At 35.9% G+C, this 17113-nt stretch overlaps 1 protein-coding gene across 4 annotated transcripts in view; it reads left to right on the top strand.

Moving 5' to 3' along the window:
- CCSER1 (coiled-coil serine rich protein 1) overlaps positions 1-17113 on the top strand; it is a 581898-nt gene that overhangs the window by 107601 nt on the left and 457184 nt on the right. For all 4 annotated transcript variants that reach the window (XM_015861337.2, XM_032444181.1, XM_015861338.2 and 1 more), the window contains exon 4: positions 1467-1560. In XM_015861337.2, the coding sequence (XP_015716823.2) occupies positions 1467-1560 (94 nt within the window). The remainder of the gene's footprint in view (positions 1-1466; positions 1561-17113) is intronic.

A 17113-nucleotide genomic window follows, 5' to 3' on the forward strand; every position in this document is an offset into this window, starting at 1 on the left:
TACACTTGACAATTGTTACTTTCTGTGCTTGTCATCTGTAAATATGAGAAGAGCATTGACAATGGGTTTTGCATATCAGAAGAGGTATTCTCATACTAGTGGAAAGCTAGGAAAATAATGCAGGAAGTCCTTGTGCTGCCTTACACGTTGTTTCTGAAAAAGCAGAAAATAGAATTCTGAGAAATAATTACTCAAAAGGGTTGAGTGTGAATAGGAACTGACATCTATTATGGGGGAGAAATACTTGAAAGAATTAGAAGGAATATGAAAAAGTACAGTTGGAACTGAAGTCAGAAAGGGCTTTTGGTAGTTTGTGGTATAATGCTGTTACATTTCTTCGCTTTTGCTACAGCAGATCTCTGTAGAGATCTCTAACAACCCCAGAGCAGCTTGATGCATTGGAACAATTACCTGGTCTCTTACATGCTGGAAACCAGTGTTTGGTTTTGATTTGAATGGGGAATGTAAGAGATGTGCGCAGTGCCAATGTATTATGGGCAAGTCCAATGTATATTTTCCTCTGACTGAAGAATCATGCTGATTGCAACATCATTTATGGGTTTTCAAACTAAATGCTAACTGCAGAACGCAGGTCCTATTTTGGTTTAGGCATTTATGACTGTGGAGGAAATTATGCATGTCATTATTATCATGTCAGAAGAAATGCAGAAGATGTACCTGATATTATGTGATAGTACTAATTTCCCTTACTTCAAAATATTGTCTTTTTAATCATATTATGCTAATCATAGATTCTTGACCATAGAATAAAAACATTAATGGGATGAAAATATAAGATGATAACCTCTTTTCCTCCCTTGAATATAACAGCTTCAGACTGGTAGAGACAGGAGAAAATGATAGCCTCTTCTCCTTGTTTTCCATAGTCAGGATAGGTACTAGAGAAAATGATTGCTTCAGATGATTGCAAACAAAATAAATCACAAAAAGTGACTGGGGATCCAAGGAGCCACACCATGTAGTCAGGCTTTCTTCTCTGTCACTCTAAGCCTTTATTGCTCACACAAATACTTTGAAATTACTGAACTGATTGATCAAACCTGGATTTTCTGGTAATCCTATACTTGTATCTCTTTATGCCACTGATAAACAGAACTGTAAATCTCTGTTAAGATAATATTGGTACAAGCTGATGCTGATTAGAATTCCAAAATGTAATGAGAAACATGTATTGATAATTTTGTGTTCTTCTTGCTTTTGTTTTGTTTTCTTTTTTGTTTGTTTGTTTTTCCCTCTTTAAATATTCAAGATCCTGGAGAACAGAGAATAGTGACAAATACATTTCTATTTGGCCAGGTATTTTGTACTGTTTTCTCTCTAACCAAATGCAAATAGAAAAATTTCCTGTAGCAAATTCTTAAACTTATTTTCTAGGTCTGAATGTGTGGAAGAGATTTAGACTCATCTGTTTAAAAGCTTTTGCTTATTTGTTTTGTTTTTATTAGGATGTTTTGAATAACTTGGGTTCCTGTGAGTTAGATGAAGATGACCTAATGCTTGACTTGGAATTCCTAGAAGAACAACATCACCATCGTACTGGTAAGACAGAGAAATATTGGATATCTTTGATGAGATGTTACTATTCTAGAAATATGAAAATGTGTTCTGTGCGATTACTTGGAAATATCAAAGAATCATTTCCTTAGAAAGGTAGGAGCAGTATACATTTATTAGTTTGATTTGTAAATACCTGTGCCTTTTGACAGAAGGATACTCTTTTAACATTGCATTTTGCCTTCATATGGTCAGTTATTAAATGGAATTTTTCTGTATCTGTAGAAATTTCTTCTAACTACACAGCATCAAAGGCAGACTCATTTAGTTTTCTGGATATTTAGAATGACTTCTGCCACCAGACAGTTAGAAAACAAACAAACAAAAAAGCTGTTGCTGATATGATTGTAACTTGATTTCATGCCTGCTGGAACAATATGCTTGAAATTAGGAGGCCTTGACTTGAGGCGTGAATGTAACATGATTGCTTTTGTGCACTGCATTGATTAATAGTGATAGCCATGGTGAACTCTCAATGTGTTCAAAATAATTTTAGAACAGGTTTACCTAAGCTCTTGGTAAATTAGAGCACTTGCAGAAGGGAATCTTGCCTTACTTTTCCATAAGCAGCTAAGTCCTGATAACTCCAGAAGACTCAAAAGGCAAAATGCATGTGAGATTTATGCTTGATCACAGTGTAGAGCTCTGAGTTTGTACTCTGTGGTACTTTCTATGACAGTGACATGCTTACATGTGACCCTTGCTTTTATTTGCTATTTTCTGACCCTTGAGTTCTCCATCCACAAATGTGTATATCCATACTGTACATTTATGCAGACTGACAGAAGTGGAGTTTCTGACAGTTATTCCTGCAGGTGTGCAATATGTTCAGTTCTGTTCCCTCCTTTGCTGCAAATTTATGCAGGAAATTTTTATAGATGTACCATTGCTGCTTGAATTATGCTCCTGTTTCCATTTTTCTCTGCATGGTAATTATGCGAAGTTTGTATTTAACCTCTGTGTTGTGCCTGTTTTTGTATCTATTAAAGGAAAAGACACCTCTCTCATTGTATTTGGTAAAAAGAATAGTATGGAGGGCTGTAAAAGTAATATTTGTGATCCTGAATAGCTTGTTTCCTAAATAACTGAGAGCTAAAAAGTGTGAGGATAAAACTAACTCAAAGAAAGGTCATTTTAACCAGGAGTGAGTTGTCTTGCTCTAATTTATAGGAGGGAAAGCAGGCTCTGTGATATATGTATACCTGGTGTGAGATTAAGAAACAGTGGTTCAAATGTTGGTCCAACCAGTTAACAAAGTTAGCAAAGTTAACCAGTTAACAAACCTTAATCAGGAAGAAGAGGAAAAGGGGAGTGACAGATGGTTTAGGGTGATGGGGAAGGGAAGGCGAGCAATAGAAAAGAAAGAGGCAAGAACTGCATAAGGTGGGGATAGTCACTACCAGCAGCCAGCAGCAGACCTGTTGCAAGTTGTTCTGATGGTCCGAGGCAAAAGTGCAGGTGGGGAGAGCAGCAGCAGCAGCATGGCTGGCCTTGGGCAGCAAGCAGGTAGCAGGAAGAAGCCACACAGTAAGTCTGGGAGCAGGCAGCAGGATTCATGTACCAGGCCCAAGAGAGGCTGTCAGCAAGTGGGACTTCTGTAGTGCGCGATCTGATGGCAGACACCTATGTGGTGTTCTTCAGCAAGCAGGTCTCAGGTCATGAGGAATCTATTGTCAGAAACCTTGTTTTTCTTCTTCAGCATGCAGGCATCGCATTATGAGGAATCTGATGTCAGAAACCTCACCTGTTCTTGTTGTGAGGAATCTGATGTCAGAAAACCTAACTTCATAGTCACTGATCCCTTTTTTATCCCCCCTTTTTCCTGCCTATGTGGCATTCCTGGGTGCTTGGTTAAGAGTCATGTGCAGCAGCCCTTGAGATGGTCATCTTCCTTGAGATAAGCCCACACAAAAGACCTGGAGGAACCATTTTCCATAAATAATATTCTTAACATGCTGTGCTTTGCCTTGTGTGTTCTTATTTTCTTTTGCATGCAGTGGTTGCTCTAAAAGTAATGCCTCCTATTTATTTTGATGCAAACAAAATACAGGTACAAAGAACCCTGTAAATATTTGATCGAGCAAATTCTCAACTACAAAATGCTATTTTTCACTGTATCACTATTCATCACTATTAGCTATGCATTCTTACCAGTGATAAACAAGAACCTGCATTCCATGCTCATAGAAATCTGCATGAACATATTGAACACGGCATATTTTTCACATCACTGTCACCAGTGCTGAGGCTCACCATCCACCGCTTCACTATGCACACATCCACTGTTTCATCTTCATAAACGTTCAGCAAGCATTGATAATTATTAATGGTTGCCAATTTTTTTTCTGCATGGAGTATTTAAATTCCATACCTTTGCTACCTCTGCACTTCTGTGTCAGATGCAATTGTATCAGTCTGCCCCTCTACTGCCATTTGTTACATGGCAACAAAATGTAAGGGAATATTGGTGGAAAGGTTCATTCTCTATTGCCATGCTACCTCTACCAATCTCTGATGTTGTAGCCAACATAATAACATAGCTGGCATTCCGTTCAGAGCAGTCCTTGAATTTATAAAGCTTTGAATTAATGGTGACAGAATAGTTATGTCTGTTGCATTATTATAAAGATTTGTAGCAGCTTCTGGAAAAGCTAGAATCATAATGCTTGACATTACTCTTGATGGAAAAGTAATTTCACTGGAGATGTGATATGATACATAATCTTTCTACTCTTGGCTCATTATGCAGAGCTATTTTAATTCTTTGAGTATATCAGCCATCTGAAAACAGGAGTCGATTATTTAAATAGTATTTGATATTAGTTGATTTGTTAGGCTTGTAAAAGCTTCCTTGAGGCAATGGACTTGATTATTAGCCTATGGCTTGCTTCACCAAAAATTATTGAGGACAATCCCAGACATACAGACCTGTGAAGCTCATTTTCTCTGCTGGCACATACTGCCCATAATATATAGGTTTCAGCCCTGCATTATATAAGCCTAATGTATTTAAATAGTTTTTTAGCAGTATTTGTTTGTGTTCATAAGTTCATTATGTTCCTCTGCTTTGTAGAAGGGATCTGTATGTTTGATGTTCCCTTGCATGTTGTACTGTAGCTGTGGTCAGATGAAAGTTAATCCATGTACTTTTTAATCTGTTATCAAAATAGGAGCTTTGATTAGTATAAAATTGCTGTTTTTTGCATGTTAATCTTAACTTTATTGTCTTCTTGAAACCTAACTTACCAATGCTAGTGTGAATGTAGTGCAATAAAAATTCTATTATGCTCTACATAATGATTCTGATCATAGCATTTATTAGGTTAGGGCCAGTAGTCTTAGTTTTATTATGATTTACTTGTGCCCCACTACTACACTTTGGTTCCTTATGAGAAAATCTGTGGGGAATTACTTTAATGGGTAATGTTCCAAGAGCAGTTCAGCTTGATAACTTAACAAATATGTGGAAATATGAAGAGATGTAATTGGAAAAAAATGTTCAGTTCTTCCTCTTACTGAGAGATAGGTAATGAATCAGATAGTTCTTGTTCTTCAAGACCCCAAAATAATCTCTAAGATGACAAACTGTATGGGTACAAGCATCACATCTTGACTCAAATATCAAAAATGTTCCTTGGTTAGGAGGTTGTATGCAGCTAGCTGTAGCACTGAAACACAGCATTTCTCAAGTGTAGCACTATGCTTAGTAAATACATTTGATCTTTTGATTAATGGCAAATTGACTCTTAACTCTCATTAGGAGGTCCAGGCTTTTAAAGACATGTTAGTTAAACAGTGATTCACAATGGCTTCTGTCTTTTTATCTGCTGTTATTGAAAGGAAGAGTACTTGTTAGTGTGAGGATACATCTTTTTGATTTTTCTACTGAAGTTGTCAGTGAGTTGATAGTTTAATGAAACAATTATGATTTATTGATCTTGATTTTGGTGACTGTTTTTGAATACAAAGTGAAAAGCCATTGGAGGAGCTTCTGGGAGAAATTTATACTAACAAATGCATTTTTAGTAGAGGAGATAGAAACCTATTTGCAGGCAGGGGAACATTGCTCTGTAAAGTAGAGCTGGGTATGAATTAAAATGTAGAAAAAGAAAGTTTTTTTTTCTTTCCTTCCCCCCTCTTTTTTTTTTTCTTTTTTTTTTTTTTAGTAATAATAATGTTTTGTTTTTTTTTTCCCCCAGATAAATTCTTGTGTTCTTGTCTGTTCTCTGATTGCCCTTCCAGTCTGTCTTCATGAAATATGATTACTGAAGGAAGGCAACATGAACTGTGATTAGTACTAGAAATTAAAAAATAAAATAAAATAAAATCCCTAACTTTTTAATCTAACTCCTGTGGAGATGTTCAAGGCCAGGTTGGATGGGGCTCTGGGCAGCCTGATTTAGTGGCTGGCAACTCTACCCACAGCAGGAATTTGGAACTAGATGATCTTTAAGGTCTCTTGCAGCCCCTGCTGTTCTGTTATTCTATACATCTGAAGATTTGCAAACCCGTTATAAATGCTTCTACCTTGAATGTAAAGTTCTGTGTTTTACAGGACTTAGCATGGCCTTGCAACTCTGGAATCCTATATTTCTCTCTTTTAGTGTGTATTAACTTCTTTAGCCTTTTTTTTTTTTTTTTTTTTTTTTCTTTTTTCCCTAAGCATACATTGCTGAGAAAGAGATTAAAAGCTGGAGACATTTTTAATCCCACCTAACAATTGCTTTGAAATTTAATAAAGTAACATTTATGTCTACTTGGTGAGTGGAGAGTACTACTATGTACAAATGCAGAATATTAATCAACATGATTCACTGAGGTTTTCTTATATTGTTCTTGAGCTGGAATGCTTAAAAGTAAACATAGTGTGACGTACATGATGAGCCTTGAGGAGGCTTTTTTTATTACTCTAAGTAATTAGACTTTGAAAATTGAAAATATGCTGCAGTGTTGATTTCCTGTTGTAGAATAATTAAGTTAGTGGGTTCTATAGCGGGAAACTATGACCTGCTTATAGAAAGTGACAGCAGTGATTTAACCTTATTCATTTTTGCTTTCCCTGTTGAAACATGATTTATTTGAATCCAAGTATTGATTACTCAAATATATAATGAAGACTTTTATCTTCAGTGATATAAGCAGTGGAGAATCCATTAATGTGGTATACATTTATGTGGATGATGTGTGTTTATGTTGTGTATAGCTTTTTGAAAAAGCAAATATTTTGTTGTCTTGCTTTGCTGTTTAGATACGACTGCAGTAAATAGCTACCTTTTACAATAACTTAAAAATGCATAGCCAACTAGGGTCACATGTAAATTTTTCACTGTCTGCCATACATATAATCAAAGTGGTTCTACTACTTCTTTTTTTCTCCCGCAAAGACATCTGTGCATACCTGGGATGTACAGTGAGCAGCCCAGCTGGTGTTAAAAGGAGCTGGTGGTACTGGATACACACGTGCGCTCATCTCTGCTTTGGGCTCTGAAGCACACAGTGTCTGTTGCAGAGTGCAGTATTGATTAGCTGTGCATCCAGGCTGGCCTGCTTCATCCATCACATTACTACCTGAGTGCTTGCTGAATAGTTTTGAAAAATGTAGTTCAGTGTAGTTTTGGGAAGAGATTTGTCTTCAGTCAGAGCTTTAGCCATTTCAAATTTAGTACTTTGGCCTCATCCGTAAAGCAGTGATCCAATATATATGAAAAGCATAGCTACATCATCCAGCATATTCCTGAAATGATATTATTTGTCTTGCTGGAAGAAATAAATTAACATGGGAATATAAAAATATATTTCAGCGTTGATTTTAATATTTTTCAGCTTTTCAAAAGCAAACAAAACAAAAACAAAATGCCAACAAAACCAAAGACTTTCAGACATAGGGGACGTTTTGTTCAAACTAGAGACAGTCTCTGTTAGAAACTTTTTATGTGAATGAGAAAGTATTTGTGCATTGATGAGATGACATATGAAATGATGACAATGGTTCTGATGGACCACATATATATTCTTGTAGTAGTGGATATGCAGAAATCAGGATTTATTTTGTAGTTTTGTGTTAATATAACTGCAAGGAATGAGTTTGTAAGTCTGATGTAGTAATTTCTCTCATATAGCACGTTCCTGTAGACCTGATAAAACTATAGTAAAATTAAGCAGACACTTCATATCTAAATTGTAATGATGTGACATGGTGCTGTTTATCATTGGAAGTTATGCGTGTCAGTGAGATAATTAGAACCGTGTGACTCTACCTTTGCCATGTGTTCCTATTAGATAGTTCTCTGGATACTGCAGTAAGATCCAGACTGTAGAGCATTGGGCTGGATTACTCTATCATAGCATAAACACTAAGGGCTCTCATAAGAAAAAAATAATCATATATATGTATTTGTTATGAATTTGGCAGATTATTGTATCAGTTTTGCAGACTTCTCAGAGTAAGGCAGAAACAACATTTTATTTTTTAGAGGAATTTACAAGTGAAACATTAAGGGTAGATGTCAAATTACTTGTATAGCATATCAGATTGTCATCTGTTAGTAACATAATTATGTTATTTATTAGCAACTTCCTCAACAAACATTCAGTGTGCTTGTTTTGTGGAAAATAAAACGAATTTATATGGTATTTCTTTTCATTCTAGATAGCCTCCAGGCCAATTGCCATCAGTACCCAGCCAAACCTTAGTGCTAGTGTAATGACCCAGTGATGTTAATTAGGTAGTTGCTGAGTTATTCTGAATGTGATGAACAAGCTGTGTGGAGATTCTGTGGTTGGTTGGAGCTCCTCCTGTGTCTATTAATTAATCGTACTAATTATTTTTATTAATTTTCACGGAGGGTAGGATTGCTTAAGCCAAACTGCAATTCTTTCTTTTCTTTTTTTTTTTTTTTTTTAATGAACAGTGGGAGAAATGCAGTCGTTATTAAAAAGTACAGAAAAACTCCATGCTGGCAGTGGGTCATTAACAGACATAGCTAGAAACTGTGAACTCTAAATAAATGTGCTTGTTTTATAAAATGTGAAATATATTCTAAATGTAGCGAGAGAATAGATGTTATGCTGTGTGTACAAATCCTACTGCAAAACCCTGACTGCCAGCTCCTCAGCTGCAGTGGACCAATTCAGGTTCACTAAACTGGCAGCAAAAGCTGTGTATTCTTTCCTGAGGATGGGGGGCTGTGGCATGACTTTGGGGCCAACCTACAGCCTGGTGAAGGCTGGCTGTAAACTGCAGCCTGAATTCATTTGTTGTTCTCTATGGAAGAGAGCATGGGCAGCCAGCTCTGGCTCTGCCACATCTGCTGTCATGTTAGCTGGTCATTGGTGCCTCCACAGGACCTCAAAAGAAGCAACCACCACTTGTTTGGATGTCTTTTCTAAGATTTCTAGTGAAGCAAATGTACTGTTCCAAGGGGAAGTTTCTGACTCCAAGAATCTGATAGAGTGTTTATGTAATTCATTCTTTGTCCATTCAAGAAAAGAGGATTTTGTAGTGTTTTAAATAGAAATGGGGAAAAAAAGGTCCTAACTATTTCTGTTGTGGTAATTTGAATGTATTGATATATTCATGGATATGCCATGGGTAACAAGTTACCTCTCAGTATATGAAACCAGCCAAGTATTTTGTTTTTTTTTTTTTTTTTTTATCAGAACCAGGCACCCAGCTCCTTGAGATCTTTTGATTCTTAAAAGGTCTTCATTATTCCTAATGCCAGACTTTAGAGATGTGTACATGTTGTGGTAGGGAACAAATAGACTACACACTTCAATTGTGGTAGTAAAGCAGGAATATGTTTTGTTGTTGTTTTCAAAACAAAAGTCCTTAGCTGTTGAACTAGATGTCCACTACCAGTTCTTTCATCCTCCAGTCTGAGGCTGACTTTTGGTCATTAATCTGTCTTACCAAGACTATTGTCAGTACTGTTGCTCATTGCCTTCCTGTGCAAAAGCTCTTGGGTGGAAGGTGAGGCTGAAGGTGGGAGTTGAGTTAAGGGGGATGGGTGGAAGAGACGACAGGAGGAACACACCGTTACAATAACACTAAATATCAGATTAAACTAAGGGGAGCATCATTTCAAGTTTCTGCTAGAAATTCCTGTGTGTAGTTGAGTTACTTTTATAGATTTTGAACAAAATAAATATAGTGAGAGGAAAGTAATAAAGGCCCCTGCATCTCTGATAAAATACACTTGTCAGGTTATTTAGCTTAGTGGCATCAGCATCTGAAAGGAGACTACACATGTAGTCAATGGATTTTTGTGAGTTTTATGGTCAGGAGAGTAGGTCATATTTTTGTGACTCAAAAATAACCACTGCATGCCTGTGGTTAATAGTGTTGTTAGGAGTCTTAAAGCTGCAGCTATTGACACTAAGGAGAGGTAGCAAAAAGAACTAGAGAATCAATTAGTATTAAGTTGGAATGAAACTAGACAAAAATTGTCGTCTAAGATCAGGTCTGTTTTTACCATTGTCCCAGAACACCCTGGTCTATGTTATGAAAAATAATGCTGGATTGAGATTTTTGTTTAGGTTCTGTTATTTATGTAAATGAATGGAGCTAAAAAACACAGCATTAAGCTATCAGTTTAAAATGTTTTATCTGAAATGTTGAGTTACAAATGCATCTAGTTCACAAATAACAGGAGGCATGTAAGAACAGGCATCTAGATGTGCCTCCCTTGGAATGTACTTAAAATGTGCCTGAGATGTTATGGGTAATTGGCCTGTGTTGAGCATTGTTAGAGGGTCTTGGACAATATTCAATTTCCTGAGCAAACAGTACTTTTAGTTCTTTATTTGTGTGTGTGTGAAGAGGGGGAAATGATGGGTATTTTCAAATGGCAACTGTAAGCTAAGTTCCTTTCTAGCTGATATAAATTTTACTAATGTTATGTGCTTGTAAATCCTGTTCACTTAAATGGAGCAGTTAGAAGACCAGCATCACGGAAATCAAACAGATAATTTAAATGCCGTGATCTTTTTGCTCCGCAAATAGACAATAAAGGCTAAAGATCACAACCCTGACCTCCGGAGTTGCAAAGGAGTACTTTGAGTGAGATGTGTTTGCATGGTTATCATGAAGCAATTAGAATCTGTATCTCAATTTCCTGCTCTTTTGTAATTATAGTGTGACATTTAGTTACAAATCCTTGTTTATATTGGTATACTCAGCCGTCATTGATTGAAAGAACCAGGGTGGGAATTAAATTAGGCATACTGCCTTCTTTCATTTCTTTGATTTCATACATATGTTGAGATGAAACATCTTCTTTAATAGTTTCTGCAGGCAGAAAATAAATGCAATATTAAGCATTATGACAAATCAAAGCATATTGTGTTATTTATAGCAATTCTACATTTTTAGATGGCAAAGTGTAAGCAGTATGCTAAATGCTGTTTTTCTGTCCTGCTTTGCGAGTTTGCAATGATCTGGAATGGCTCTTTTGCCAAAATGGAAATGTGATGAGAACTTAAGAGAGGAGCATGCTGTTTCCTTGCTTTTTTTTTCTTTTTTTTTTTTTTTTTTCTCTTGGTGAATATAACCAAGAACTAAAGGCTAAGCATAACAATTATGAACTCAGAATTATTCTGCAGAACAGCCATAATTCAACTGTGAAAAAGCTGGGAACTTCGTACAAATTCAGCAGCTTTCCTGCTTGAAGATCAGGCTGAGACTGTGTTCCTAGAAAGTGTGTGGGATGATTTCTATGTTTTGAAGTATTTGTCTCTTGGATCCTTAATGCTTCACTTTTAGGTATGGGAAAAAAGGGTACTTTAATACTTCAGACTTGAGTCTGGCATTCCTGGTTTGAGCTTGAATTTTTTGATGCATGTTTCCAATGTTACCTTGGGCTGGTCACTTAATTTACATGTAGTGTATGTCATGCAGTACACCCAGTACTCACAGTGATTTGGTATGGGAGAATTACTCAGATACTGTTGGGATGAAGTTACATTAATAACTATTTAATGCTATCTTTAGAGACTGGTTAAATTTTGTGCTTTTTCATACTTCATTCCAGGAAGTGAAGCAGACATTAGAACTGTTACTGTGTTTGCTAGTTATTCCTGCTATTTTTGTCTTTCCTTCTGCTGAAGAAATGTTATAGAAAAACACAAGCTTTTTATAACAGGGGGAAAAGATACTGAAAAAGCTTAGCATACTCATCGACTAGAGTCTAGGCTCAAAAATAAATGACTTTTTAAATTTTTCCAGAGTTGTACTTAGCATCCGTCATTACTCAAATACCGAGTCACATCTGCTGTAATTTCTGAAAATATTAGTTGGCTTTGTTGGCCTTGTACCTGAGTCTCTTTGTCAAGGGACTGTGTGTCATCTCCTCTTTACCCCCGTGAAAGCAAATGTTTGATATTGTTTGGATTTTGTCAATTTTTTGTTTTGTTTTTACCTACAACTTGTTTTGAGAAGGAAAGAATGCACAAGTGTGTGCCATGTGGGTAGCTATCCTCTAAGCTTTGTTGCAGCCTAGTTTCAGCTTTAGGAGGCTCAGTAGGTATAAAAAAGCTTTGGAGTTTGGTCTGTGGTACAGAGACTTTATAAGAATGTTTTGATCTTTAAGACTTCTGAAGAAGTTTGTGTTTTCTAGCTGTATAGCACAGCTAATTTTGTATAATATTGTTCTAAAGAACAAATCATGCATCCCTTTTTGACAAGGGAACAGTTCAAGATGAGTTTGGAAAGATGACCTTGGAGGACATTTTTTTGATTTTTGTTTTCTGTACTTTAAGCTTCCTTAAATTATTCCTCAGTGAATAAATCCCAGCTCCCTTCTCACAAGCTCAATTTCAAAAGTCTTCCTTGAATATCTTACTGCAGTCTACAGCCTTAAAAAGTTTGTCAAAGCAACTCCTTGCCATCAGTCCAATTTCTTCCATGAAAGAATGCAATCATGAAGTCCATTAGGGATAGTATTACTGTTACTCCTGGTGGATTGGTTTTTATTTTATTTATTTTATTTTTCCTGTTTCTATGGTATTGTAATATTTTTTAAGATAGAGATTTGATTTCCAATTAAGAAAGGTTTGAAGGAAAGTGTGGTTGCAATTAAAACTGCTCAATCAGAACACAGTTTTGAGAGCAAGCAACAAGTTCTCTACTGCAGCACAGTTACCATGCATAATGTTGGAGATATGAGTGGCAAACGTGATGCACTGAATCTGTGGGTGTCTGCATCACTTACCATTTTTTTTCACTGAACAATGAATATATCAGCTAGGTATTTAAAGAACTGTTGAACCATGTGCTGGTCTGTGGAAAGATGTTTGCCAGTGAATGTTTGTATCCTTCAAAGAACATAGTCTGGCAGATGGGTAATTTGAGATTTTGATTCTTGCAATGTGAGAAGTGTGTTTTTTCACTGCAAACCATGGCAAAACTGAAATTCTTTTAGGCCTGCCTGAAAATGAGCATATTCCTGCATGCAGTGTATTGCACACTGAGGAAAAGAGGATGGTAGTTAATTGTGGTGACGAGTATTGTTTTAAGATCATTTAAACTGCCATTAAAATAGGCACCTAAAGGCAGAAAATTATTGTACTGCATAGCATCAGGAGGTGTGGAAGGTGAGATTGCCCGCCTCAGTGAAAAAGGCAATTTTAATTAATGACAGAAACTATGAACAAGAATACACAAAGATGCAAACTTGGTGGCCAAAAGTTAATGGAGGTGATATGAAAGAGCAGAAGTCCCCAGTTACTTACTGATGGACCATGAAAATGTTCTAGGTGAACCTTTGGTACAGTGCCTAGACTGAAAGCAGCACAGATGTTCCTGGCGGACCTGACATGCTCAATTCTTCTCACAGTACAGAGTCCTCAGAAAAAAAACACAAAAACACAGACAAAAGAACCACCAACCAAAACCTCGGAAATTGTGACATTTCTTTTGCATAACTGCTAAATCTGCAAGAGTGGGAAATAGAGAACAGATAGGATTACATTCATTTACCTTGTTGGGAAGGTTAAACATGCTCATTTTTTCTTTCCTTTGCAGCCCCGCAAACGTAGTTCATCTATTTATTTTTTTTTAGAAATGAAGATTAAAGGGGTTATTTTTGTAAATGTTATGACAACCACAGAGGCACCAACTCCTGAGAAACTAGATTAATGGGAGTGTTGGTGTAACATTCTCTTTATTATAATGACTCTGATTTTGCTGATTGTCAAAACCCTGGGCAATATGATTAACCTGTTGAAGATCTTCCTGATTTAACTTTTTTTTCTCGCAGATTTCTTTCTTTAAAAAAAAAAAAAAAAGCCATTTACCATAAAAATACACTTGGATGCTGAAAATCTGTCAGTAGATAAAATGAAAATACAGCTGTGTTGTAATATTATTTCTCTGCTTATTTCCCCAAACTGCTAATTTCACAGAAAGTAGTTTTGACAACCCTTACATTTTGTCCATGAATAAAACATGGCATAACTGTATTTCCAAGGCTCAGTTTCATTTTTTTTTCTTTTTTTCTTTTTTTTTTTCCTCTCTCTCTCTCCATACTCAATCTTTATTTGTTTGACTTTATTTGGAGTTCTTTTGCAGGGCTGGGAATTTGGGAAACCATTTCCTTTAAACTTCTAACTGTAATGTTACTGATGCCATGCATTTGTTGTTGTAGCTTTTCTTTTTCAGGCTAGAAATGCATAGATATGTTGTTTAACCAGTCAGTGTGTACTAGATTATTAAATGCAAATAGCTCCTGATTCTGAGGACTTCCAGTCTCAAACCCTCAGTTTGCCAATACATATTTATGCTGGGCTGTTTGGAGTAAATCATGTGAAGAAACCATGACCTTTACTGTGCTTTGGAAGAGATGGTTTTGTTTGTGGAAGAAGGTCTGCAAAGCACAATGAACAGGATCGTACTGAGCTCACACATTGATCTTTTACACCTTAGTTATCACAGGTGGTAAATACTAGGGCTAAATAGGTAGATAAAAATAAAGGAATAGAGATTTTTGTGGGAAAAAACAAAAAAAGCAATGGTGCTGGAAAATCTAACTAAGTCTCTGGGAGAAAAAAAAGCATAGTTTGGAATGAAGTTGCTTTATATTTGAGTTGGAATATGACTTTTTCCAAATTTTTTCCAAACTCTCTCTGCCTTCTGATACCAACAGAAGTACTGTTCCTTCCATCTATTCTTAAAAGAAGTCAACATCTTGAATGAAATCCAAGGACATATTCTTCAGATTGCAGAGATCATAAGAAGGATCTAGTTGTAATTGTAAGCATGCTTGCTTTCTTGACTTACTGCTCTCCTTCTTCCCTAAAGTAAAGGGGTATAGATAAGAGTTGATGAAGAGCTGTGTTGCATGAAATATCTGGTCTCATGATATTTTTCACTCTTCTATAACCTACAAGAAAACTCCTGGTGTTTGCTTCTCATGGCATACTGGGATAATGAGCTCTTGAATCAGCTCAGTGGCAGTGCCTGGAAGGATGGTAGAGGAAATGCTGTGAGGACAGTGGAGCTGACAGAAAAAAATGATAGTTCTTTCAGTGCAAGAATTTGTATTTCCAGTATCTTGAAACTGTAAATAAATGCTTTCAGTCATATAATGTTCTTCCTAAATACAAGTGATGTTGTTTTGCTTCTTTTCCTCTCTAGCTCATATTTAGTATATGTTTTATTTCTTATTTCTTACCCAGCTTGCTTGTGCTTCCTGGATTATGAAGGAACCTATACTATCTTACATATTGGATTTATCATTTGCTATGAATTTCTTCTTTGGTAGATTCAGTTCATCTTAGACACGTCATGCAAAAACCTTTTTTGTTCATCTTTAGTTTTTCTCTTGACCTAGTTCTATATGCTTCCTGTTAAAAAGAAGTATGTTTTGATGGATATCTTTCTGCTTTTCATTCATGTTCAAGTTGCATACTGAGGTATGATGCAGACAATTTGCATCTTTCAACATTCAGTTAGTTCTTGATTTCTGGTAGTAGTATATTCATCAAATGCTCTGTTTTATAGCTGTGGGTCAAAGATGGTAACTCTTGTTCTTGTGCTAGCTTAGAAGTCTACTCAGAGAAGAAGTTAATTAAGTTTGCAAAATTTTTACTGATACAATAATGGTGAATCCACTCTCCCAGTAGACTTCTGTTTTATATGTTATGGAATAGATTAATCATGATTATTTATAAATCTAATTATATTTATAAGCTATAAGTTAGGTATGATGCAGTTGGCAGAACTCCATAGAGATCAGATTACTTTATGTGTGGGGATGAATTTTTTCTGTATTTACTGCTGCTAAAACATATTTGAAATTTTGATATCAGTATTTAGGTCACTGCATTTGATATGCTGTTCATATTCCTATTGGTATCCAGGATGATTCAGCATGTTTTACATCTATTGCTTGTTCCTTTACATTTTTATTTTAATTTTAAAGTTTGTTAAAGATTCAGATCTCCTCTGTGTCATTTCTTGTTTAGTTTGTATGCACATTCACTAGTTTGTGGGAAAAAATGTTAGCGATATATCACAGAGCACATAGAAAAACACATCTCTCCTTTGGGAGGCATTCATTGTTCTGTGCTTCAAGAATTTGCTGTGAAAGCTTCTCAGTGGGGCATTAAGCATGTATTTAGCCTAAGGCACATAACTATCCATCTGAAGTCAGTGGGAACACACAGTTTAGATGTAAGCTTATTCATAGGCGTCCTTGGGCCTAGGAGCTTGGATTCAGATCACATAGTAGCCCCTGTGAGATTGAATGTTACATCTATTCAGTTGCCATAATTTGCCTTAAATGTAACAAACTATGTTTGAGTATAGTATTGCTAACAGGTATGGTACAGGACTAAAACGTGTCTTCTGCCTGAGGAAAGTATGATTACAGACAGCTAATTAATGGAGTTGTGGTGTTTTTTTTTGTTTTTTTTTTTTTTTTTGTTTGGTTTGATGCTAATAGCAGCATAGATTGAAAGAACAAAATGTGATATTTCTAAGTGATTAATGATATTTTTCTTTAAAGTAAACATAGGAATACAGTCCAGCTGCTTAATTTCATGTAGTTTCTGGGCATGGAAGAAGATGAGAAGATGCAGCATTAAAAAAAAAAAAAATATTGCTCAATTGCAAGGAAAACTAAAGTTGGCAACAAAGCTTGGTATGCTTGTTTAAATTAAAATGTTAATACCATTAGAAATAATACTACTCATTTTTATTGAGACTCACTCCATACAAACTCTTGCTTTCCCAGAACAGTGAGAGTATCAGTCTTGACTCCTTCTTAATCATCCAAGTGATGGAAATATTAGTAATATGAACGGTATGCTTACTAAATATTTCCTTTAAGCAAATTACTTTTTTATCACTGTCAGTTTTCTACATTTATTAGTCTGAATAGATACTGAAAACTTTTGTAGGAAGAAGGAGGACTCGCAAAAAACCTACAACTTATTCAAGATTCATTTAGTAGGGGGCTCATTTACAGACTCAGCATGTCTTTTAAACTTGTAGGCTCCATTCTAAGAAATTAGTGGTTCTTCAATAAAGCAGAAATTC

Source organism: Coturnix japonica, chromosome 4 (genome assembly GCF_001577835.2).
Source record: "Coturnix japonica isolate 7356 chromosome 4, Coturnix japonica 2.1, whole genome shotgun sequence".
NCBI lineage: Eukaryota > Metazoa > Chordata > Aves > Galliformes > Phasianidae > Coturnix > Coturnix japonica.